Below are 25,367 nucleotides of genomic sequence, written 5' to 3' on the forward strand. Positions count from 1 at the left end.
TTCAGACGCTAAATGTGTTTCACTACCTGATGAGAAAAACGAAGGGCTAGTGGTACTCCGGCAAGACCAAAACAGCGTGCTGGTTCCGTTCAGAGAAAATGTTACACTCACATGTAATGCACCTGGACGCATCCTGCGCAAGTCGATAACATCTGGCTTTAGACAGTGCGTGTACGATCCAAAGCCCGGCTATCCAGACTACTGGTTATCCGGGTCCGTTCCATCGTGTCCGCGCGTAGACTGTGGAGATCCAATGCCGACTCCTGGCGCAGAATATGGGCAGCGTAGCGATACTAGATTCCAAAGCTCGTTTTTCTTCGGGTGTCAAAATACTTTTAAATTGGCGGGACAAAGTGCTAAACATGACAATGTGGTGCGCTGTACCGAAAATGGTATTTGGGATTTCGGAGACCTGCGTTGTGAAGGACCAGTGTGTGAAGATCCTGGCCGGCCTAACGACGGTTATCAAGTTACTAAGAGTTACGAACAAGGATCGGAAGTTCTGTTTGGGTGCTCTCGTCCAGGCTACATTCTAATCAATCCAAGACCAATTACATGCATCCGAGAACCTGAATGTGGTGTGATCAAACCATTAGGATTGTCATCAGGAAGAATTCCTGACAGCGCTATTAATGCCACATCCGAGCGACCAAATTACGAAGCCAAAAATATAAGATTGAATTCCGTTACCGGTTGGTGTGGAAAACAGGAAGCCTTCACATATGTTAGCGTCGATTTATTGAAAGTTCACCGCATTAAAGCCATTCTTGTCAAGGGGGTTGTTACAAACGATATCGTTGGAAGACCAACAGAAATCAGATTCTTCTATAAACAATCAGAAACTGAAAACTACGTGGTGTATTTCCCTAATTTTAACCTGACTATGAGAGATCCCGGAAATTACGGTGAGCTAGCAATGATCACATTGCCCAAATTTGTGCAAGCTAGATTTGTGATTCTTGGAATAGTAAGCTACATGGATAATGCCTGTCTTAAATTTGAGCTAATGGGATGTGACGAACCAGCTGCAGATCCATTACTGGGCTATGATTACGGTTATTCTCCATGCGTTGACAATGAACCACCAGTTTTCCAAAATTGCCCACAACAGCCAATAATAGTGAAACGTGATCAAAATGGTGCAATACTTCCAGTGAATTTCACAGAACCTGTCGCCATTGATAATTCGGGATCGATTGCCAGGTTGGAAGTAAAGTCTCCAAGCTTCAAAACTCCATCGTTTGTGTTCCAAGATACCATTGTAAAATACATTGCGTTTGATTATGATGGAAATGTTGCCATCTGTGAAATAAATATAACGGTTCCCGACATTACGCCACCTTCGCTCAGCTGTCCTCAAAGTTTTGTCATTGAACTGGTAGACAAACAAGACAGCTACTTGGTTAACTTCAACGAAACGAGAAAACGCCTCAAGGTATCGGATAATTCTGGCGACGTAACCATTGAGTACATTCCAGAGAGTGCCTCAATACCTATAGGAGCATTTGAGAATGTCACTGTTATTGCAACCGATAAATTTAACAACAAAGCGATGTGTAACTTCCAAGTGTCCGTGCAAGCAACGCAATGCGTCGATTGGGATCTGCAACCTCCAAACAATGGAAACATCAACTGTCGATCGAATGACAAAGGCATCGAATGTATCGCCACATGTAAACCTGGTTTTAGATTTACCGATGCAGATTCTGTAAAGAAATTTTCTTGCGAAACCAAACGATTGTGGAAACCATCATCTGTAGTACCTGACTGTGTATCCGAGAATACTCAACAAGCCGACTATCACGTTACTGCGACGACAATCTATAGAGCAAACGGAGCCGTATCCAAATCTTGTCTATCACAATATCAGGAGCTGCTTAGCCAATACTATCCGAATTTGAACAACATATTGTCTCAGCGATGCTCAGCTGTCAATGTTAACATGAATGTATCATTTTTGAAGTCAGTTCCTAAGCTTCTGGAAGAAAACATGATCCAGATTGATTTCATTCTGTCGATTTTACCTGCAATCAAGCAGCCTCAACTGTACGACCTGTGCGGGTCAACTTTGCATCTTATTTTCGACTTGAGCGTACCATATGCAAGTGCAGTAATTGAGCCAATTTCCAATGTGTCTGCTATTGGAAATCAATGTCCTCCGTTAAGAGCATTGAAGAGTTCTATCGCACGTGGTTTCACCTGTTCTGCTGGAGAAGTGCTTAATATGGATACTAACGAGGTACCACGTTGTTTGCATTGCCCTGCCGGAACGTACGCCGGTGAAAATCAACAGGTCTGCACTCCGTGCCCTAAAGGCTACTATCAGAATAGAGATCGTCAGGAATCATGCCTCAAATGTCCAGCCGGAACTTATACAAGAGAAGATGGATCAAAATCTCTTAATGCATGTGTTCCAGTTTGTGGTTATGGTACATATTCACCAACTGGACTTGTGCCTTGTTTGGAATGTCCTATCAATTCCTTCTCAAGTGAACCCCCAACGGGTGGTTTCAAAGACTGCCAAGCCTGCCCAACTAATACGTTCACCTTCAAACCAGCTGCCCAATCTAGTGATCAATGCCGAATCAAGTGTCCTCCAGGACAATATTCACCAACAGGGCTCGCTCCTTGTTCACCATGCCCCAAGAACTTTTATCAGAACATAGAAGGAATGCTAACATGTAATGAATGCCCGACTGGCATGAAAACCGACGGTTCAGGAGCAACCAGACAGGAGGAATGCAAACCGGTTATGTGCAACGAAAATTCTTGCCAGCACGGAGGACTGTGTGTGCCAATGGGTCACGAAGTTCAATGTTTCTGTCCAGCTGGATTCTCGGGACGACGATGTGAGATTGACATTGACGAGTGCGCTTCCCAGCCCTGTTACAACGGAGGTACGTGTAAGGACTATCCTCAAGGATATAAATGTATGTGCGCTCCCGGATATTCTGGAATCAATTGTCAAGAAGAAAAAAGTGACTGTGGGAATGACACATGTCCCTCTCGAGCCATGTGTAAGGATGAACCTGGATTCAATAATTATACATGCCTATGCCGTAGTGGATATACCGGTGAGGAATGCGACGTAACCATTGATCCATGCACGTCAAGCGGAAATCCTTGCAAAAATGATGCAAGCTGTGTAGCACTCCAACAAGGACGATTCAAATGTGAATGTCTTGCTGGATGGGATGGCCAACTGTGCGAGATCAACACCGATGACTGTGCGGAAAATCCATGTCTGTTGGGAGCCAATTGCACTGATTTAGTGAACGATTTTAGCTGCGCCTGTCCTAACGGATTTACAGGAAAACGATGCCAAGACAAGATTGACTTGTGCCTACCAGAACCGTGCAATCATGGAATGTGTATCGATAGATTCTTCTATCACGAATGTGTTTGTCAACCAGGTTGGGGAGGAGAATCTTGCAATATCAATATTAATGACTGCGCTAGTGATCCATGTGAAAATAATGGAAACTGCATAGATATGATTGATGGTTACCAGTGTAATTGTGAAGCTGGATACACAGGTAAAAACTGCCAACACTTTATTGATGATTGTGCAAGCAATCCATGCCAAAATGGTGCATCATGTGTTGACCAACTCGATGGTTTCCAATGCAAGTGCAGGCCAGGATACGTGGGATTGCAATGTGAAACAGAGATAGACGAGTGCTTGAGCGATCCTTGCAATCCATCGGGTACAGATAAATGCCTCGATAAGGATAACTCATTTGATTGCGCATGTAGAGATGGGTACACCGGAGAACTGTGTGAAACTGACATTGATGATTGTGCATCTGCTCCATGTCTGAACGGAGGATCATGCCAGGATCGCATTGGGGCTTATGAATGTAAGTGTGCTCCTGGCTGGAGCGGGTACCAGTGCGAACACTTGATTGAAACCTGTGAACCAGCACATCCATGTAAGAACGATGCCAGGTGCATAGATTTGTTCGAGGATTACTTCTGTGTTTGTCCAAGTGGAACAGATGGCAAACAGTGTGAAACCGCTCCAGACAGATGCATTGGTGAACCATGCATGAACGGTGGTCAATGCAAAGATTACGGATCTGGACTGAATTGCTCATGTTCTTCTGACTATATCGGTATTGGTTGCCAGTACGAATATGATGCTTGCGATGATAACATCTGCAAAAATGGAGCACAATGCATCGACGATGGAAGTGGTTTCAAATGTATTTGCGCACCAGGATACACTGGTGAAAAATGCGATCAAGACATTGTCGATTGTAAAGATAACTCTTGCCCTCCTGGGGCAACGTGTATCGATCTCAATCAAGGATTCTTCTGCCAATGTCCCTTCAATTTGACTGGTGATGACTGTCGTAAAAGTAAGATTTCTCAGGTAAAAAAACTGGAATGAGGCTTTAATTATTACCATTCTTTTACAGCAATTCAAGTAGACTATGATCTGTACTTTAGTGATCCGACACGTTCCTCTGCTGCCCAAGTTTTGCCGTTCTACACCGGAGCACCAGACAGTTTCACACTGGCACTTTGGGTGCAGTTTGCACAAAAGGATGACACAGGGATATTTGCTACCATCTACGCTGTGGAGTAAGCACCCTTAAGAATAAAAACTCAACGTAACTGAGTTGTACATTACTGATATAATTATTTGTTACAGTTCGGCTCACTCGACGAATGACAGACGGGTGATCTTACAAGCTCACTCGAGTGGCGTTCAGGTGTCATTATTCCCAGACCAGCAAGATGCATTCCTCGGATTCAGAGAATACGCTACCATCAATGACGGTCAGTGGCATCATGTAGCAATCGTATGGGACGGTAAAACTGGACAGCTTCAACTGATAACAGAGGGGCTTATAGCCAGCCGAGCTGAATATGGCACTGGACGTTCACTTCCGGCACAGTAAGTTTTCCCAGAAATCAAAACGATCGTTGAAGTAAGGATTATTTTACATCTTCTTCTAATTACAGTGTGTGGGCTGTACTGGGTCGTCCAGCGGTAGCTTCGAACGAAACGAACAACGTTGCATTCAATGAGGCAGGCTTCCAAGGTAAAATCACAAAGGTTCAAATCTGGAGCAGAGCTTTGGATGTCACATCAGAGATTCAAAAACAAGTTCGAGAGTGTCGCAGTGAACCGGTGCTGTACAGGAATCTTATATTAAACTGGGCTGGATATGAGGATAGCATTGGAGGAGTCGAAAGATCCGTTCCTTCATCTTGCGGCAAGAAAGTGTGCAAATCAGGATATGCTGGATCCCAATGCAAACAGCTTGAAAATGACAAAGAGCCACCAAAGGTCGAACGTTGTCCTGACGATCTTTGGATTATCGCCAAGAACGGATCATCAATCGTTAACTGGGATGAGCCACAATTCAGTGATAATGTTGGAATTACAAAGGTGATCGAACGTAATGGAAGACGATCGGGTCAAAGCTTCCTTTGGGGTGGATACGACATAACGTATCTTGCGTTTGATGCTGCAGGTAACACTGCCAGTTGCAGCTTTAAAGTAACATTGCTTTCCGATTTCTGTCCACCACTGGCAGATCCAATTGGTGGATCACAAAACTGTAAGGATTGGGGAGCTGGCGGCCAGTTTAAGGTGTGTACAATAGCCTGCAATGCGGGTATGCAATTCTCAAGCGTGATTCCTGAGTTTTACACTTGTGGAGCAGAAGGTTTTTGGCGACCCACTGAAGATCCTTTGACGCCACTCGTGTATCCGTCATGTGCGCCGGCAAGACCAGCACAAAAAGTATTCAGAATCCAAATGCTGTTCCCATCCGACGTACTGTGCAATGAAGCAGGACAAGGTGTTTTACGCCAAAAAGTTAAGAATGCGGTCAACTCTTTGAATAGAGACTGGAACTTCTGTTCATACTCAACGGAAGGATCGCGTGAGTGTAAGGAACTTCAAATCAACGTCAAGTGTGACCGCTACAGCCATTCGAGTAATATTGTAAAAAGACAAGCTGTAAAACCATTTACGAAACAAGATTCCAGCACATATGTCATCGATGCTACGATACCGATTAAAGGGTAAGCCTTCGCTTTGTTACTAATCATCACTTTCATGTTCAAAGACTCTTATAATTGCAATAAAACATAATGAAGCTTCATGCATTTCATGGAATTGTGTAGAATTAGAGGGTAGAAATAAATTGACGGCTTTTACGATTGTTAACAATTTTTCTATAATTTCTCTGCCACTATAACAAAAAGCTTTTTAACAAAATAATTTACATTTTTGTTAAACAACTACAGTTGTAAAAAAGTATAAGAGAATACAAAATAACACTATTGTGCATTTTTTTATGTTACTCAAATGACTTACCTCTCCCACAAACATTTAGACCCTGGGTGCCGGTGATAAAACTAATCTCTGTACTATAACACACGTTGTATGGGCATGTGAACAAACAAAGTTAAATCAGTAATTTGGAAATCTGAAAAAATCCTTTTTTTTGTTGAAGTAGAATTCTATTGTCGTTTTATAATAGCGCTTATGCTGCTTTTTAAAAATTATCTTTCATTGCACAATCGACATTAAATGTTTCAAACCTGAATAGGTAGTAATTAACCAATAAATGTTTTCTGTGCTTTGTGATTTTTACTGTGTAGTGTTGAAGATGGCATCCAGGCAAACACCAGCAACAGTGCACGCCAAAGCCGAGAACAGAGTGGTGACACCTACACGTTGGAAATAACATTCCCGACAGTGAAGTATGTTTAAATTTAAAGTATGATTAACTGCTTGGCAAACTGTTACTTCCTATTAGTCTGAAAATTTTAAAATTTATTTTGAGCTGGCTGGCTTTTTTTAAAGTAAAGTCAAATTATTTTAAGTATGCCGTTAACTGGGGCAGATCGGGACTACAGTATAAATATGGACGGTGGTTTAAGTTTCTAATTTGGAAATCGATGTATGTTTTGTATCTGTTCTAACTTAAACCAATTAAAAATATCCAAATATTGTCCAAAAACTTGACTACAACAGCTGTCACAAACCTATGTTCCGATTCGCCCCAACATTCAATAGTTTTTTTTCAAGCAAAGGCAAAATTTAAACAGTTTACGATGGCATTTTTATTAAAAGAATATAACTGGAGTTTTTTTTTGAAAAGGTCCTATAAACCAAATTTTCAGTTTTTGCTTTTTGGGTGTTTTTAAATACCCCTGTCTCAAGGCGGTTTTAAAAACACCCAAAAAGCAAAAACTGGAAATTTGGTTTATTGGACCTTTTAAAAAAAAAAAACTCCAGATAAACAGGTCATTCTCCGCCAACTCACACAGCAATTTATCCGATCCCTCTTTGATTTGCGTAAGACACTGTTTTAAGGGGTAATTTTGGTCTCTGATCACTTTCAGTATTGAACATTCGAAAAAGTCGTGTTTTACAATTCTTTGCCGCCTAAATGGTGTAGTTTGGAAATTTGGTGTCGAAGGGACTCCCATGTAGAATTGGACAGCCGATTGGCATTGAAACGGCAAATAGGTTTTAAAATGTAGATTGTCCCCGATCGATCATTACCGTTCAAGGTCAGCCGCAACGCAACAGACACGAAAAACGAAACAAAGAGAAATGCAAAAAGTAACTCTTTCAAAACTTTTTGTTAAGAAGCGCGATAACTCGTGATGTTACAATAAAACCCCACATGACACATTCTGCCGTAAATTTACAACGGCTTGACTTTTCTTTTTCCGGTTTTTTGGTTATAGATCAGAAATTTAAAAGAAAACATCTTAATATTTTAACAGATTCCGAAATTACGTTAAATTTGCCAAAGAATCGACTTTGGGTTTAAGACGACGTTACAACAGTGGAGCATTTAGCTTTTCAATATTTGTTTGAAAAGCCTGTTATTCTGCTCTATTCATAAACATAAACTAGACTATTTCGTGTTTTCTTAAACATAAAATTGGCTGCTGAATCGAATACCGTCATTGGTTTTTGAAAAAAGTAAACCGTTTTACATTGAACATTTACAGTGACGTTACAACGCAGACTTTTCTAAAAAGGATGTTTTTCCTTGCGTTGTAGTGTCATGGATATTCTCAATACTGTATCTTAGCGAAAAATAGACCAACTTCGATCTACTCAGTTGCATTCGACGGGAAAATTATCCTATTTTCAGGATATGATCAGTTTTGAAAAAATGGTTCCTGACAACCGGAGATATTTCGGATATCCGGAGGTGGTTTTGAAGTACTATTTTGCTGATTGAGGTGCTTGAAATCACGTTGGTTCGGTTTATTGAAGGTAATATTCACTTTAGTCAAAGGTAGAGTTTATACATTTTTTTAAGTTTGTAAAAGTTGGTTTAAAAATCCTGAATCTATGTAGAATCTTAACACAATAACTATTTTTCCATTAAATAAAGTTTTAAAATTTCCCTCTACTGGTCCGCCCGGAGAATAAGTCATACATTTTTTACAAAAAAAAGTGAGGAAGGCAAAAACACAAAATTTTAGGTGATAAATCAAAAAATACCCTTCTACGTTATTGCAGATTTGAAAAGTGGGTAATTCTCCGCCAACTCACTCAGCAGTTACACTGACCCCTCTCAAATTTGCGTAAAACTTTATCCTAAGGGATGATGTTTGTCACGAATCCGATCTCTATTTTTCGATAACTCATGATGGAGCGGCGGTACGACCCCTTTTATTTTTGAAAATTCGAAAAGACCAGTTTTTGTCTTCCTCACATCAACGAGAAAAGGCTAGGGACCATTCATAAACCACGTGGACACTTCTTAGGAAATCTAACACTCCCGCGCCCCCCTCCCCCACCCCCATCATGAACAAAATCCGAAATTTTCACGCTGCACCGAGCACAGTCCATCTTTGATTTCACCAGTCTGATCTGCTTCCCGGGAAAGCCGTTCTCGTACATGATCTTCCATAGCTCTTCGCGATCGACCGAGTCGTAAGCTGCTTTGAAATCGATGAACAGGTGGTGCGTCGGGATCTGGTACTCGCGACACCTTTGGAGGATTTGGCGTAGCAAAAAGATTTAGTCCGTCGTCGATTTCTCCTCCACGAAACCGGCTTGGTACGTCCCAACGAAATCCTATGCTCGCTCCGACAGACGACAGAAGATGATCTGAGACAGCACTTTGTAGGTCGCGTTGATTCCACTCCTCCGTTAGCTATTCTGTGTCCCAGATCTTGACTATCAGCCGGTGTAGATAGGCCGTCAGCTTGTCCGGCCCCATCTTGATGAGTTCCGCACCGATACCATCCTTATCCGCTGCTTTGTTGTTTTTCAGCTTCTTGATGGCATCCTTAACTTCTCTCATCGTGGGTGCTGGCTCGTCCTCGCCATCCACCATATCGCTGACGTCGTTTCCCCCATTGCCCTGGTACTCCGCCTCTGGGCCGTTCAGGTGCTTGTCGAAGTGCTGCTTCCACCTTTCGCACGCAGAAAGATATATTTGAATCAACAAAACGTTTTGTTGATTTGCAAATCAAGATTTTTGTTGAATCAACGCTAAACGTCAAATCATTTTTTCAAAACAACAAAAGATTTTTGTAGAATTGAGAAAATCAAGGCTTGTTTCAACGCAAAATCGGCAGATCACAGACAAAAATAATCATTTATAGATGTGCTTGATCATCAGCTCCCCGAGGGCCAGAAATTGCTCCGCCTTGTTACGGCAGCTCCGAAACCGCGTCATCATCTCCCCCGCGAGAGCAAAGAACTCCGGCAGGGTAAAGAGATCTTCCCCGGTGACTCTTGTTGGGCCGCATCGCCGCTACCGGCAGCGACCACGCTGGCAAACGAACGCCCCCATCCAGGAGGGATCGCTGGGTTGTCCGCTGGAACCGTACGCTTTCTTCTTCCTCTTTTCCTGCTCCTCGAGGTAAGATTTGCGCGCGATGCATCCGCGGTAATTGCCGGTATGGTTGCCGTCACAGTTCGCGCACTTTACGCACGGCTTGGTTTGTTCTGCCTTGTCCCTCAAGTCCGCCTTTCGTGGCAGTGAGCACGCCTCCGAGAGGTGTGACTCACCGCACTTCACGCAGCGGGGCCGGAGGTTGCAGTTCCGCGAGCCGTGGCCGAATTTCTGGCAACGGTGGCATTGCGCTACGTCCGTCGGATTCTTGGTGTAAAACCGCCAGTTTACCCAAAAACCGTCCAACGTCTTAGTACGCCGCAGATCTTGGATCTTGACGGTGCCGCGGTCGAAGTACAACAGGTACAGGGTATGCGTACCCGTGACTGTTGTCTTTCGCGAGAGCACTTTTATCTCTCGTGGTTTTATTCCGGCGTTCGAGAGGTGTCGCTTCAGGTCGGCGATCGGACGGTCTTGGTAACCCTGCAAGACGACCTTAACAGGGGGCTTCTCTGGGTCGTGTGTGTAGAAGTTGAAGTTGCTACGCTTCAGTTCTTCAAGCACCAGGTCGAAATCTTTTCTTTTTAGTGTGATCACTTGCACTGCCGACTTACCGATTTTCAGACAATATCCGAGGCCTTCCAGCAACTCGTCAACATCGTCCGCCAACGTGTCCAAAACAAAAATTGGAGGTGGTCTTCGTTCCGTTGGAGAATTGTTCTTTTTTGACGTCGGCCCTTTTTTCCGTGCACTACCATCGTCGTCGTCGTCGTCGGTAGTGCTGCTACCGTCGTTGTTGTTGTTGTTTTCTTCGTCGTCACTCAGCATCTGGAACTCGTTCCTGATGGGGATGTTGGCGGATGTTGATGTGCCACTGGTCGTGGCACCGCACTATGGTACATTGGGTGGCCAAGTTTCAAAAAAGTGACCTTCTCCAAATATTTTTTGGTATTTTTTTCTCGAATGTAAACATTCTAACTAAGAAAAATCCAAATTTTCAAAGCTCTAAGTTTGTTCATTACGGAGATACGCAAGCTGAAAGTCAAAAAATGGAGTAAAAAACTAGACTTTATTTTTCGTAAAAAAGGCTGATTGTTTAATTTTAACATAGCTCAGCCATTTTAAATGTTTTATTAGGACAAATATACATCGTTGGAAAGGTAATGAGATATGCTTTGAAACTATTAATAGATAAAATGTTGTTTCCAAACCAAAAACTGAAGTTTTCATCGAATAACTGGAGCATTTTTTGACAAATCATATTTTTTGTGTTTGTTAATCGAGTACTTTTTTGCTAACCGATGCTAAACATGAAACTAAGATCACTTGAAAGATTGGATTATAATCTAACATTGCTGAAATTTCCAGCCTGCGATTTTTGCGTTTTCGGAGATATGCCATTTTGAACATTTACGTTTTATCAAAATTTGCTGCAATCTACATATGCGCCCGTTTATTTCACTTGCTTTGCTACCTACTTCGTGGGCATCGTCGCTTCAAAAATCAATACCTGGTTTCAAGAAGTTCGAAATGACTTTATTGGAATTTTCTGTTGCCTACATTTAAAATTGAGTACCTTAGTCAAAATAAGGTATTCGTACCGAAGTTTCTCAAGCGAAACTGGAGAATCTCAGTTTGATACCGAAAAAAGTGTTCATCAAAATGTTGACTTAGCATGATGAATTTCTGCGATCAATCCATGAAACTGATCCACATTTAAGTTCTATGTTGGTTAGTACAAAACATCATAAAAAGTACCTTTAACATATCCTGAAGCTGTCACAAACTCTATAATCAAATGAATTTTAAGAATATGGTTTGTATTTTTCCGTTTAATTCATAATTAATATTTTGAATAAAATTATTTTTTCTGTTATTAGATTAACAATTAAAATTTTCGCAATTTATGCCCGTAAGGGTGGGGGGGGGGTCTCAAGTTATATGGCATGGACTCACAAAAAGAAACACACAGCAGTAAATAATAAATATTTGATTTGAAATGATTTTATCACGCTTAACAAAATTTGTTGGAGGGAAGGAGGAGAGGGGGGGGGGTGAAAGAAAGAGGATGGAGGGGTTGTGTCCTTAAAGTGGGGATGTATTAGATTATCCATAATTTAATAATATAAACTTGCAATACAATATATATGCAATTCTGTTGCACTTGCAAATGTATGAAAAGACTATTTATTATAAACAATCAACTATTGAAAAACATGAAAAGTCATAAAAATCGACGTATATCATTTCAATACCATACAATTACCCAAATTTGTATGAAAAAACATTTAAAAAGCAAAAAAAAATTTGGCCGCCTGTTTGTATGGAGATGGCCCATAGTGCACCGGAGGCACCCGAACGCGTTCGCACTGGTGATCTTGGAACATATCCGGGGTGTAGTAACTTTTTGTCGATGCCTTCTGCACTCACGCTCCCCTGCGCGATGGCGGTCGACACGGCGTTGGTTTGTTTACCTTTTGCACACGGCCGGTAGACGAACTTCGCGGGTTTTTCGAGGCCGCACTCGAACTGCCACGGCCACGGCCTTTGGCATGCTGCAGGAGCAAACTCGCGGCTAATCACGGTAAACAACGGCGAAAAAAATCGAAAAAACGATGGAGCATTGAGCACTTGACTGCTGCTTGCTCTCGTGAGTACACGGAGGGAGCATGTTTATTTTGTGTTTGTTAATCAAGTACTTTTTTTTTTTGCTAACCGTGGCTAAACATGAAACTAAGATCACTTGAAAGACTGGATCATAATCTAACACTAGTGAAATTTCCAGTCTGCGTTTGTTTGCGTTTTCGGAGATATGCCATTTTGAACATTTACGTTTTATCAAAATTTGCTGCTATCTACATATGGGTCATTCCATCTGAAGCGGAACAGCATTTGAAAATTACCATCTCCGATTCTGCTCAAATTTGGCAGAGCTGTTGAGACTATCAAAACATGCAAGAATCCCAAATTTCATCCAAATCGGAGCACCCCCTCCATTTTTGTACCCTCCCAAAAAATCGACTTTTTGGCGATTTTTGAGCGAAACCCCTATCTTCAAACGACGATAACCACAAATCTTAGAGGGTCGGTCTTGGACTCAATTTTGAAGGAAATTGGACGTAGAATCCATTTCCGTGAACAAAATTTAGATTAAAATATGTTTTCTACCCGTATTGCGCAATTGAAAACTTGAAATAGCCGTAACTCAAAACAGCCCTATTTATTTTTTTAAATTTGACCTCACCATCGTATTCCCCTGCCAATTTTACATAAGAATCGCTTATCGACAGAAATGAATATGTTTCGTTCCAGAGATATCGAATTTTAAACTTTTGTGCTTTCGAGATAACCTACATCAGCTTCATTCGCCACATCTGCTAGAATCACACAGGCGGGCTGATCAATAACTGCTACATGTTGTTCTGGGAGATGAATTATTTTTATAATTTTATACGATTTTGTGATAATCAATACCTTGAACAATCTATTTTTTGTTTAAGGAATATTTATTGGATAATTTTAATGCGCTATTTTTCCTGATCTCAGTGTCATTGAACCATATTAAGTAAAATTTGAATTTTTAATATTTATTTGCAAATGCTACAGAGTTTTTACAATACAATTTTCGAAAAATTTTCATTTTTCGATTATTTTCATATTTTTCCTAATTCCTCATTTCTTCCCACTTTCTCAAATTATTTCTTTTATTTCTTCTTTTATTTGAAACGAGAACACATATAGAGCTGGCTGTAGCAGATGAAATAATTCTCATGGGTTCTAGAGCCTTTGCCACGTGCGGTAGTGAAATAGTGCCATTCACCAAAAACCCCAAAATCTGCCTTATGGTTTGAAAGATTGATCATATTTAACCGATTTTCATATTGTGTTTCATTGTGTGACCCTTATGGTCATTCCACCTGAAGTGTGCAAGAAGAAATGCAAATTAGAAAATTAACATCTCCGATTCTGCTCAAATTTGGCAGAGCTGTTGAGACTATCAAGACATGCAAAAATCCCAAATTTCATCCAAATCGGACCACCCCCTCTATTTTCGACTTTTTGGCGATTTTTGAGCGAAACCCCTATCTTTAAACGACGATAACTCAGGAACCACAAATCTTAGAGGGTCAGTCTTAGACTCAATTTTGAAGAAAATTGGACGTAGAATCCATTTCCGTGATCAAAATTTAGATTTAAATATTTTTTCTACCTGTAGAAAGAATCACTTATCGACAGAAAGGAATATTTTTCGTTCCAGAGATATCGAATTTTAAAGTTTTTAGTTTTTGAGATTAGGGGAAATTCTCGTATGTTTGGCAGGTTCAGCACTCGCTCCTAACTCCATCCAATTTGCTGATTTTCACTATTTAAAGAACTAATTTTTCAAGCATTCGATAGAAATTTGCTTGCTCACTTCTCATTGAGCTATTTATCATTCGATTTCAGTTGAAAACGCTTTTAATTAGCTTTAATTGAGTGTCAATGTTCTGACCTGCCAACATTAGAGACACGCTGGAATTAGATGCTGTTCCCCTACATACATTAGCTTCATTCGGCCGCATCTGCTAGAAGCACTCAGGAGCGCTGTTAAATAACTGCTACCTGGTTATTCATTGAAATAAGATTTCATCCCAAATAATCATTAGCAAATTAGGCATAAATGTAATGTGCATCACTGTAGGTAACTGCTGCTGATTTTTGGACTTATGCAATTTTAGGAATATTTTCATAAATTTTTATTTTTAATTTAAATAAATGGGAATAGAGACTTTGGATTTTTCGTGATTTGGAAAATTATTGTGACATTTTGACAATTCAACGCTTTCTCCACAATTTTTTAATGAGTTTTTAAAGTAAAATAATTTTTCAACTTTGAAAAATCTTGTTTTGATGTTAGTGCGTATATTCCTGCAATATTACTCATATTTGTGAAGAGGAAGAAGGGGGGGGGGGGTCTGAATTGTGGCGGGGTGCATTAAAAACCAATAAAATTATTTTTGGGATCAAAATCTACTTTATGAACTTGATATGATTTTTGGAAGATTTCAGTAGTTTGCTACTATAAACTCAACTTGATGTGGCATTGTTGGTCAAATAAACTCAACATATTTTTTTCTCAGATACGCCTCGAACAATTTATGTTCGTGGCCATGTTCGGTTATCTCTTAACCATACCCTGGGGTGAACTTGACTTGTTCGTGTTTTTACGAACATGGGTAGATTTTTCCAAGATGCAACTTTCTGCCCGGGATATCTCTTAACCATACCCTGAGGGGAACTTGACTTGTTCGTGTTTTTACGAACATGGGTAGATTTTTCCAAGATGCAACTTTCTGCCCGGGGCTCCACCTCTCCGCACAAAATAACAAATCTTGTTATTCCTTCATGATTCCTTCTGTGTTATTGGTTTGTTATTAAAATAACAGCATAATAACAGTTCAAGTTATTCTTCGAACTTTGTTATTGATTTTTGTTATTTTAACAACTCCGAATCATATTTCGATCTTCTCACGAATAACATATTTCGATCTTCTCACAATATCAAAAACTGACCTTCCCAAGTTATTTCCGTCTGCTCGGGTCAACCCAACAAAATGTGTACATCCATTTCCAAATTTAAAACCATTAAGTGCTCTAAACACTGCTGTCCCTATTCAGACTGTAGTCCCCCCAATTCACCCACGATGACGGAACCTTTGAATGTTCAAAAAGTAAAGGGGTCGTACAGCCGCTCCGTCACGAGATTTCAAATAATGGTTGAAATTATTCCTTAGGACAAAGTTTCACACAAATCGAAGAGGGTTCAAGGAAACTTTTTACGATTTCGTGTATGTATGTTTGTATGTATGTTTATATGTATGTATGTATTATGTATGTATGTATGTATGTATGTATGTATGTATGTATGTATGTATGTATGTATGTATGTATGTATGTATGTATGTATGTATGTATGTATGTATGTTTTTTTTCTTGTTTTTTTTACAAGGTTGGAATCTGCTACCAGACACCTGAGAATTCATTTCTCAGGTAGTGTGGGGTTGGGAAAACAAAAAAGAGTTTTCCCGACCCACTAAACCAGTTCTTGAACGCCGTGCCCTTGTCCCCCCGGGACCACCTTTCGGTATAACTTCGTATGTATGTATGTATGTATGTATGTATGTATGTGTTTGTGTATGTGTGTACTTTTACATTTGTTTATAGGACCAATTGAAAAAAAGACCAGAAATGCTTATAATTGTATTACACATATTTCAATACCATGTTTCTAAAATACAAATTTGCACCTTCAGCGATCCTGTTTTGCACTCATCAAATGGAGAAAGATCAACTGTTCGTGCTTTGCTGGAAAAACTAATTCTGGAGGATAATCAGTTTGACGTGCAAGAGATTCTTCCGAACACGTTCGCCGATCCTGCATCGTTGGCACTTACTTCGGAGTTTACATGTCCAGTTGGGCAAGTGGTACAGGAACCAAACTGTGTACCATGTGCCATCGGCACATATTTCGATACTACAAGCAAGACATGTGTTTCTTGCCCGAAGGGATCGTATCAATCAGAAATCGGACAGTTGCAGTGCAAGAGTTGTCCTAATATAGCGGGTCGTTCCGGTGTAACTTCAATCATCGGAGCAAGATCGGCTGCTGAATGCAAAGGTAGAAACAAATTCAAGTTACGAGGTGATAATTGAAGAATTTATTTTCTAATTTTATTTCACGCAGAACGGTGTCCTGCTGGCAAGTTTCTGGATTCGGAGACCGGATTGTGTCAACCATGTGGATACGGCTTCTATCAACCAAATGAAGGATCGTTCTCTTGCGAGATTTGTGGACTTGGTCAAACAACTAGAATTACGGAGGCAACATCCAAGTCGGAATGCCGAGATGAATGCAAATCAGGCATGCAGCTTGGCGTAGCTGGAAACTGTGAAGCATGTCCTCGAGGAACATACAGAACACAAGGAGTGCAGCCGGCTTGCACATCTTGTCCAACTGGCAGGACAACGCTTAAAGTAGGAGCATCGAGTATTGAAGAGTGTTCGCTTCCAGTTTGTCTGCCGGGTACCTATCTCAATGGCACCGTTAATGTATGCATTGAGTGTGGCAAGGGCTTCTACCAGCCAGAACAGCAGCAAACGTTCTGTATTCCATGTCCTCCAAACCACAGCACCAAAACGAGCGCAGCGGTAATTAATCAATTTTTATTAGTTTGATAATGGTAAGGGACCGTCCATAAACCACGTGGACACTTTTTTGAAATCTCAGACCCCCCCCCCTCCCCCTACTCGTGGACTATTTCCATGCAAAACAAATCTTTTAGTATGGAGCGTGGAGAAATGCTTAACCCCCCCCCCCCACCCCATCCCTGAGGTGTCCACATGGTTTATGGATGCTCCCTAAACTATGAAGACTTTTAATCAGTGGTCTCGTGCACCGCGCTTTAAAACTGTTCTCGATCAAACACCAGCCAAACCTAAACTCTGCCGTGTACATGCTGTAGGCGCACACGAACCTCGAGTTTAAAACCAAGCCTTGCACCCCAGGTACAGAACGCCGTGCAGGCGCCACGCACAAAAAAAGACAATTTCATTTTCCGCTGCAGTCACAGTACAGTGTTTGCCGCAGAGAGAGTGAGAAGTAGTCATTTTTTCGACGGCGTTGAACCCGAGGTTTGCACCCCGTGTTTACACCGCGTGTAAACCTTGAGTGCGCCGTTCGGGTAGAACTCGAACATGGCAGCCTGGTGTTTTTGAGGTTCATCTGCACTGAAAATTTGTACGGCTTGTTTCGGGAAGGCTGCTTTAAATAACTTCGAGTTTTTCAATTGGTTCTATTACTAGAACTTTATGTTTTTTAATGTTTTTACATGTATTTTTTCCCTTGCGTATTCACAAATTTGTCTCGACTTTCTTGGTAACAAACTGTTGCTCAAGTCGATCTGCATTGACTCCACAGTGTGCTGAACTAAAAAGCTTATACGTTGCAAAAACTCTTATTTCAGAAAAGCAAAGAAGAGTGTACTAACCCATGTGCCAATGTATCGGAGGGACAGCAGCACTGTGATCCTAATGCATTCTGCATCCTCATGCCAGAGTCGTTTGATTTCAAATGTGAATGCAAACCTGGATTCAATGGAACTGGCATGCAGTGTACAGGTAAAACTACATTTGTTAGTAAAGTAAAAACGCTGCAAAAAGGTTCCGAAGCTGGCTTATTAGTTTTTTTTTCAAAGGTTATTATGGCATCTAATATTGAAACTTATTTTGTTTGTTTATTTCCGTCACCTTTAGACGTTTGTGAAGGATTCTGTGAAAATTCAGGACAGTGCGTGAAAGACATCAAGGGAATTCCATCATGTAGATGCAAGGGATCGTTCACTGGCACCAAGTGTTCCGAACGATCCGAATTTGCATACATTGCCGGTGGAATAGCGGCAACGGTCATTTTCATCATCTTGATTGTCCTGTTGATATGGATGATCTGCGCTAGGTACGGATTCAATAATAACACCAACCAAACCTTTTAATGCACATTTTCCTTCCATGGGGAAGCACACAATCATTGTAGAAAATGCACCTTTTATTGTATGCTTCCTCGTATGAAAAAAGATCCATTTAACATGATTTTTCAAACTTTTTTTTATTAACATACTGCAGAGCAAACAAACGGCGGGATCCAAAGAAAATTTTGTCACCAGCAACCGATCAAACAGGTTCCCAGGTGAACTTCTACTATGGAGCACACACACCGTATGCAGAGAGTATAGCTCCATCACACCACAGTACATACGCACATTACTATGACGACGAAGAAGATGGCTGGGAAATGCCCAACTTCTACAACGAAAGCTACATGAAGGAAGGTTCGTAGAGTTTCTCTTGTTTATAATGTTTCGGTAAACCGTTACCAATCAAGTGCGTACGCAATGATGGTTCAAAACTATTTTGAGCTTAACTTTACAGTACACGTGAGTTGAGTTCAAAACTCTTGCGTAACATAGGGTACGTTATCCATTAGTGTACCCCTTTTCCTATAGTGGACCCTCTGAAGGGGTTTTGATTAAAAAAAATCAATAAAATCACAATTTCAAGCGTGTTGATTTTTACAAATCTTTTATTTGGCATGTTCAGCATCATTTAAATCTGTTGACTGATATTGAATTGTCCTTTTCACCAAAATAAGTGTTTGAGTTCGACATCTGAAATCAGCCAAAAAAATATAATTAATCAAAACTATAGTCAATTAAACTTATCTGAAGCATCATAATTGCAGTTTGAAATGATATTTTATAATAATAAATCAAGAACAACACATTTTTTTTAAATAAACATGCGTGGTTTTTCAGCAACTGTAAACAAATCTATTGTTTAGTTTCGGTCAACTATTTATGTAATTAATATGTGCATCATAATTACATTTTTTTTAAATTATTTTTATGTTTACAATGGTTTTTGAAACGTTTTTTTCTGATCTTTTTCGGTAATAAATGTGTTTAAATGTCTGGTAGGTTTTTTGTTGTTTAAAGCCAAATTTGTTAACAAAACAGATTTGTTTAAGATGAGAAGTGAGCCAAATCCATCTTTTATTCATTATATCTATCATTAGACCTACACCATGCATCAAAACATCAAATATCGGTTAAATTTGGTATAAAAATAACAGTTTGCCCATAGTGGACCCGGGTCTACAATCGGATTATGGACCCGGGTCCACTATAGGAAATGGGGGTCCATAACAGGCAAAAAAACTTTTCAAATGGCTATTTTTCTGCTCAAAAACAAATAAACTAGTGGTGGGCAAAACCGCTCATTTCTGTGAGCCGCTCATTTTCGTTCGCTCATTTAAATGAGCGGCTCTTTTGAACGGCTCATCCGCTCATTTCGCTCAATGTCAGAAAATAGACTGGAATGAACTGAAGCAGAGCAATTCTCTACGAAATCGGTCTTTTTTCTTCAATTTTAATTTTTGTATTTTTTAATCCGGCTGAAACTTTTTTGGTGCCTTCGGTATGCCCAAAGAAGCCATTTTGCATCATTAGTTTGTCCATATAATTTTCCATACAAATTCGGCAGCTGTCCATACAAAAATGATGTATGAAAATTCAAAAATCTGTATCTTTTGAAGGAATTTTTGATCGATTTGGTGTCTTCGGCAAAGTTGTAGGTATGGATACGGACTACACTGGAAAAAATAATACACGGTAAAAAAATTTGGTGATTTTTTATTTAACTTTATCACTAAAACTTGATTTACAAAAAACACTTTTTAATTTTTTTATTTTTGATATGTTTTAGAAGACATAAAATGCCAACTTTTCAGAAATTTCAGGTTGTGCAAAAATCACTGACCGAGTTATGAATTTTTTAATCAATACTGATTTTTTCAAAAAATCGAAATTTTGGTCGTAAAAATTTTTCAACTTCATTTTTCGATGTAAAATCAAATTTGCAATCAAAAAGTACTTTACTAAAATTTTGATAAAGTGCACCGTTTTCAAGTTATAGCCATATTTAAGTGACTTTTTGAAAATAGTCGCAGTTTTCATTTTTAAATTAGTGCACATGTTTGCCCAGTTTTGAAAAAATATTTTGAAAAGCTGAGAAAATTCTCTATATTTTGCTTATTCGGACTATGTTGATACGACCTTTAGTTGCTGAGATATTGCAATGCAAAGGTTTAAAAACAGGAAAATTGATGTTTTCTAAGTTTCACCCAAACAACCCACCATTTTCTATCGTCAATATCTCAGCAACTAATGGTCCGATTTTCAATGTTAATATATGAAACAATTGTGAAATTTTTCGATCTTTTCGAAAAAAATATTTTTGGAATTTTCAAATCAAGACAAACATTTTAAAAGGGCGTAATATTGAATGTTTGGCCTTTGTGAAATGTTAGTCTTGATTTGAAAATTCCAAAAATATTTTTCGAAGAGATCGGAAAATTTCACAAATGTTTCATATATTAACATTGAAAATCGGACCATTAGTTGCTGAGATATTGACGATAGAAAATGGTGGGTTGTTTGGGTGAAACTTAGAAAACATCAATTTTCCTGTTTTTAAACCTTTGCATTGCAATATCTCAGCAACTAAAGGTCGTATCAACAAAGTCCAAATAAGCAAAATATAGAGAATTTTCTCAGCTTTTCAAAAATATTTTTTCAAAACTGGGCAAACATGTGCACTAATTTAAAAATGAAAACTGCGACTATTTTCAAAAAGTCACTTAAATATGGCTATAACTTGAAAACGGTGCACTTTATCAAAATTTCAGTAAAGTACTTTTGATTGCAAATTTGATTTTACATCGAAAAATGAAGTTGAAAATTTTACGACCAAAATTTCGATTTTTGAAAAATCAGTATTGATTAAAAATTCATAACTCGGTCAGTGATTTTTGCACAACCTGAAATTTCTGAAAAGTTGGCATTTTATGCCTTCTAAAACATATCAATCAAAAAATTAAAAATAATGTTTTTTGTAAATCAAGTTTTAGTGATAAAGTTAAATAAAAAATCACCAATTTTTTTACCGTGTATTATTTTTTTCCAGTGTAGTCCGTATCCATACCTACAACTTTGCCGAAGACACCAAATCGATCAAAAAATTCCTTCAAAAGATACAGATTTTTGAATTTTCATACATCATTTTTGTATGGACAGCTGCCGAATTTGTATGGAAAATTATATGGACAAACTAATGATGCAAAATGGCTTCTTTGGGCATACAGAAGGCACCAAAAAAGTTTCAGTCGGATTAAAAAATACAAAAAAAATCGAATGACCGAAATCCTAGAGAACTGCTCAGCATCTGCTCAAGATATTTAGTTTTTTTTCAAACGACCAATGGAGTGTCCATGAGTGTCACACTTCGTATGATTTTTGTTGATTGATAATTAAAAAATATATGTTTTCATCGCACTTATTCTGAACAGATTAAAGATCGTCCATAAAACATAGAAAATCGTTGATTTGCTTTATCCTTTTTGGAAAACAGTTCAAATATAAACGTTTTATATGAAAAAGGAGAAAAACATTGATCTCTGAAATCCACAAATATCGATAACTTTTTTCATAGAGAGATAAACAAGGTTTGTTTGTTTAATAAACTTGAGTTTTCTTCAAAAGTGAATATTTTCAACCAAATTATTGCTTTTAATCGTTAAAAGTTATGAAAAGTAAGCTGAATTATCGTTTTGATAATTATCTTTCCATTATTTGTGAAACAATAGATTTAAGTTGGTGTTCAGTAACAGGCATATTTGAGGTAGCCTTTTGCTGCACTTAATAAAATAGTATGGAAATGCAGTTTTTTGTTTAAAAGGACAACTTCAATTTCATAGTACATGAATGATCAAAACAAGCGTCGAAAAGAAGATCCGAAAAAAATGCATTTAGAAAACTATTGAACAATGACCACAAAAGAGTACCAAGTTTGTGTGATGTGCTGTGGTAAATTACATTTTAAATCATACAATACATGGATAAAAACCGCAAACTAGCATACGAACTATGTTCGAATGCGTGTAACAACTTCATGTACATAACATTTGAGAAATGTATCGATATTTTCATAATGAGATCATGCAACATCGGGCGACAGTCAGCTGATTCTAAATCACAGGCGCTCCGACACGGGCTAGCAACAAGCATAAAGTGCGCCATAATGTTTGAACATGACGCGGTCGGTGAGAACCTAGTTTCCCCTCTTTTCTCCACAGCACCGTCACCGGCGTGGAAGAACGAACCGAACGAGAGCGAATGAGCGAGAGCGAAATAACGAAAGAGTGAGCGAAAACGACTCCGTTCGACGATGTCGACGACGGCGCGAGCGACGCTTATCAAGCGCTCTGTTCGTTCTTTCCGTTCATTCGTTCTCGCTCATTCGCTCTCGTTCGGTTCGTTCTTCGACTCGCTCTTTGATTTGACGATTCTTTGAAAAGAACCGGTTCACAAAATGAACCGCCGCTCATTTTTTCTGAGCGGTCGCTTATTCGTTCTTCAGCTTGAGCCGGTTCATAAGAACGGTTCGCTCAAATAAGCCCATCTCTAAAATAAACTGATGAAACAAATAGTCAAAATTGTTCAAAAGACTTAAGTTTCCATTGTACAAAGGTTATGAAAAAATGGTTGTGAAAAATTTGCTTCGGCTCTACTAGGGGGTAATGGTTAAAATATCCTACTTTTTTCATTGCAATGAACGTTAATACGCTTCTGAAAAAAAAAACTTTCTATAAAATGTATTAACACGATTGTTGAAACACTCTAACGTACCCCAATTATGTGTGTTGAAAAGAATCTATGACATTTCCCCGAAACCCACATTCCCGAAGAGACATTTCCCCGAATGCCACATCTCCGAAAAGACACTTTCCCGAAATGTCATTTACCCGAAAATCATTTCCCCGAACAATCCATTTCCCCGAACGGCCACATCCCCGAGTGGCGACTTCCCCTAAAAACCATTTTCCCGAATGGCCACTTTCCCTAATTTTCCACATCCCTGAAAATCATTTTCCCGAATGACCATATTCCCGAACGGCCATTTCCCCGAACGCCACTTCCCCGAACCCGGTCAGGCGGATATGGCCGTAGCCCAGAAACGCGCGAGCGGTTCTGGGCAACGGCCATACCCGCCTGACCTGGTTCGGGGAAGTAGCGATCAATAAAGTATCATGTCCACAATTGAACGTTCAAAAAATTCCGAGCTTCACTTGAATTTTGAATATTCAAATTGATGTAAGTGCGACAACTGGCCAAAGGGATTTCAGGTCAGAACGTGTTTGCACACGGTAATTGTTACTCGGGACCTTGGCAACCAAAATCAGCTGTCGAGCTTAAGTATAGCCCCTAAACTACTTTAAATTGATTTAGAAATATTGAATCTAAAATGGCGGTTATGAACTATTCAAAAAATGCATTTTGTAATTTAATAATCAACTATTTAGATAAGATTAAAAGGGTTGATTGCAGAACTCGAATTGGACGTAAAAAAAATAAAAAAAAATCCAACCAAAATTGATAAAGAAAAATCAGTTCAGTCAAACAAAATCTAGAACAAACAAAATCCTGAGCATCGAGTCGTCGCATAAAGCTATCGTTGCTGTTCTATCCTTACCACGTAGATACCGTTTTGGAAAATTGTCCTTTCTGAAAATGGCCGCTACAAAAAAAAAATCTTTTTTTATGGAACGTGGATGATCTCAATACCCAGCACTCTTGAAGTGTCCGCGTGGTTTATTAATGGCCTTTCACATAATTTAATATTAACGCCATACTTTTATAAAAAAATCCCTAAATAACAATTTAGTTTATAACTAGGTTATCATTCGGGAAATTTAATTTTTTGGTGAGGTAACCATTCGGGTAAATGTAAATTCGGGAAAACGACAGTTCGGTAAAATGGCCATTCAGGTAAATGACATTCGGGGATATGGAATTTTCGGGAAAATGATTTTCGGGGATGTGGAATTTTCGGGGATAAGGGATAAAACCGTTGAAAACATGACAAACCATTCATTTAAAAACCTTTTAAATCATAAAATATTATCAAAATCCTAAAACATAAATGATACCCTTTGCAGGTTTGCATGGAACGAATGGAAAACTCAATTCTTTAGCAAGATCAAATGCTTCCCTATACGGAACAAAGGAAGATCTTTATGATAGACTGAAAAGGCATGCTTATCCGGGCAAAAAAGGTAAGCCATCCAAACGAAACTGTTTTTAAAACAACTAAAGAAACTTTATCATTTCCAGAAAAAAGTGACAGTGACAGTGAAGTCAACTGAGGTTCTTCCACGTGTAACAACATCTAGATGATGGTTGCCATCTATAAAATTTCGCAGGCGCAATACTCAACTACTTAGTCCATCATTCCGGAAGAATAAATGACATTTTACTGCAAATAAAATCATAACGAGATATTGTTCAAAGATTAGTGCAACAATAACAAAAAGAAAAAAAATGTATGAACAGTACTCTAAGTATCTAGACCCGTTCCAAATTTTATCTAGAACCCCTGTTATGTTTTGGAGCACTTTTGTCTTATAGATTTTAATTGATTTAGGTTAATTGACTATAAGCTATACTCAATAAAGCTGATTGAAAGCATGTGCCATTTGATATACTTTTGTTTTAGAAAATTTATTCTATTTGTTCTAACTGTAAAAGCTCAATTAAGTAGAATGTGTGTGCTACTCTACTGGAAATATTGTTGACAACATAATGGAAAAATACTCTTCAGTATTTAGAAATAAAGAACAGCCACATGTTGAACTTGTTAAAAAAATATACATTGCATTTAGAATAGAATTCGTGAATCTTTTAGCAATAAATTATTCAAAATATCTTTAGGTAATAAGCTCCTACATATTTTGGAATTTTAACCATTTTTATTTAGTTTTCATTAAAAATAACACAGAGCTTACAAGCACGGTCCAAAACTAAACATAGAAAAACAAATCTAAATCAAAAGTATGTCAAATAGTCATGAAACCTCATCATATTTATTTGTTTTAAAAAA

General features: G+C 38.9%; 1 protein-coding gene across 2 annotated transcripts in view; it reads left to right on the forward strand.

Annotated features, from left to right (window-relative positions):
* The window catches only part of LOC6043755, a 44,480-nt gene extending 19,113 nt beyond the window's left edge, over positions 1–25,367 (forward strand). The window contains exons 10-21 of one of the 2 annotated variants that reach the window (XM_038254474.1): positions 6–4,361; positions 4,422–4,587; positions 4,658–4,903; positions 4,972–6,042; positions 6,625–6,726; positions 16,133–16,497; positions 16,564–17,027; positions 17,843–17,996; positions 18,132–18,330; positions 18,498–18,703; positions 24,427–24,543; positions 24,602–25,367. In XM_038254474.1, coding sequence (XP_038110402.1) covers positions 6–4,361; positions 4,422–4,587; positions 4,658–4,903; positions 4,972–6,042; positions 6,625–6,726; positions 16,133–16,497; positions 16,564–17,027; positions 17,843–17,996; positions 18,132–18,330; positions 18,498–18,703; positions 24,427–24,543; positions 24,602–24,633 — 7,478 coding nt within the window. In that variant the 3' untranslated portion in view covers positions 24,634–25,367. The remainder of the gene's footprint in view (positions 1–5; positions 4,362–4,421; positions 4,588–4,657; positions 4,904–4,971; positions 6,043–6,624; positions 6,727–16,132; positions 16,498–16,563; positions 17,028–17,842; positions 17,997–18,131; positions 18,331–18,497; positions 18,704–24,426; positions 24,544–24,601) is intronic. The other variant, XM_038254475.1, reaches the window with a different exon arrangement.

The sequence above is a fragment of the Culex quinquefasciatus genome, chromosome 2 (assembly GCF_015732765.1).
Source record: "Culex quinquefasciatus strain JHB chromosome 2, VPISU_Cqui_1.0_pri_paternal, whole genome shotgun sequence".
NCBI classification, from domain to species: Eukaryota; Metazoa; Arthropoda; class Insecta; order Diptera; family Culicidae; genus Culex; species Culex quinquefasciatus.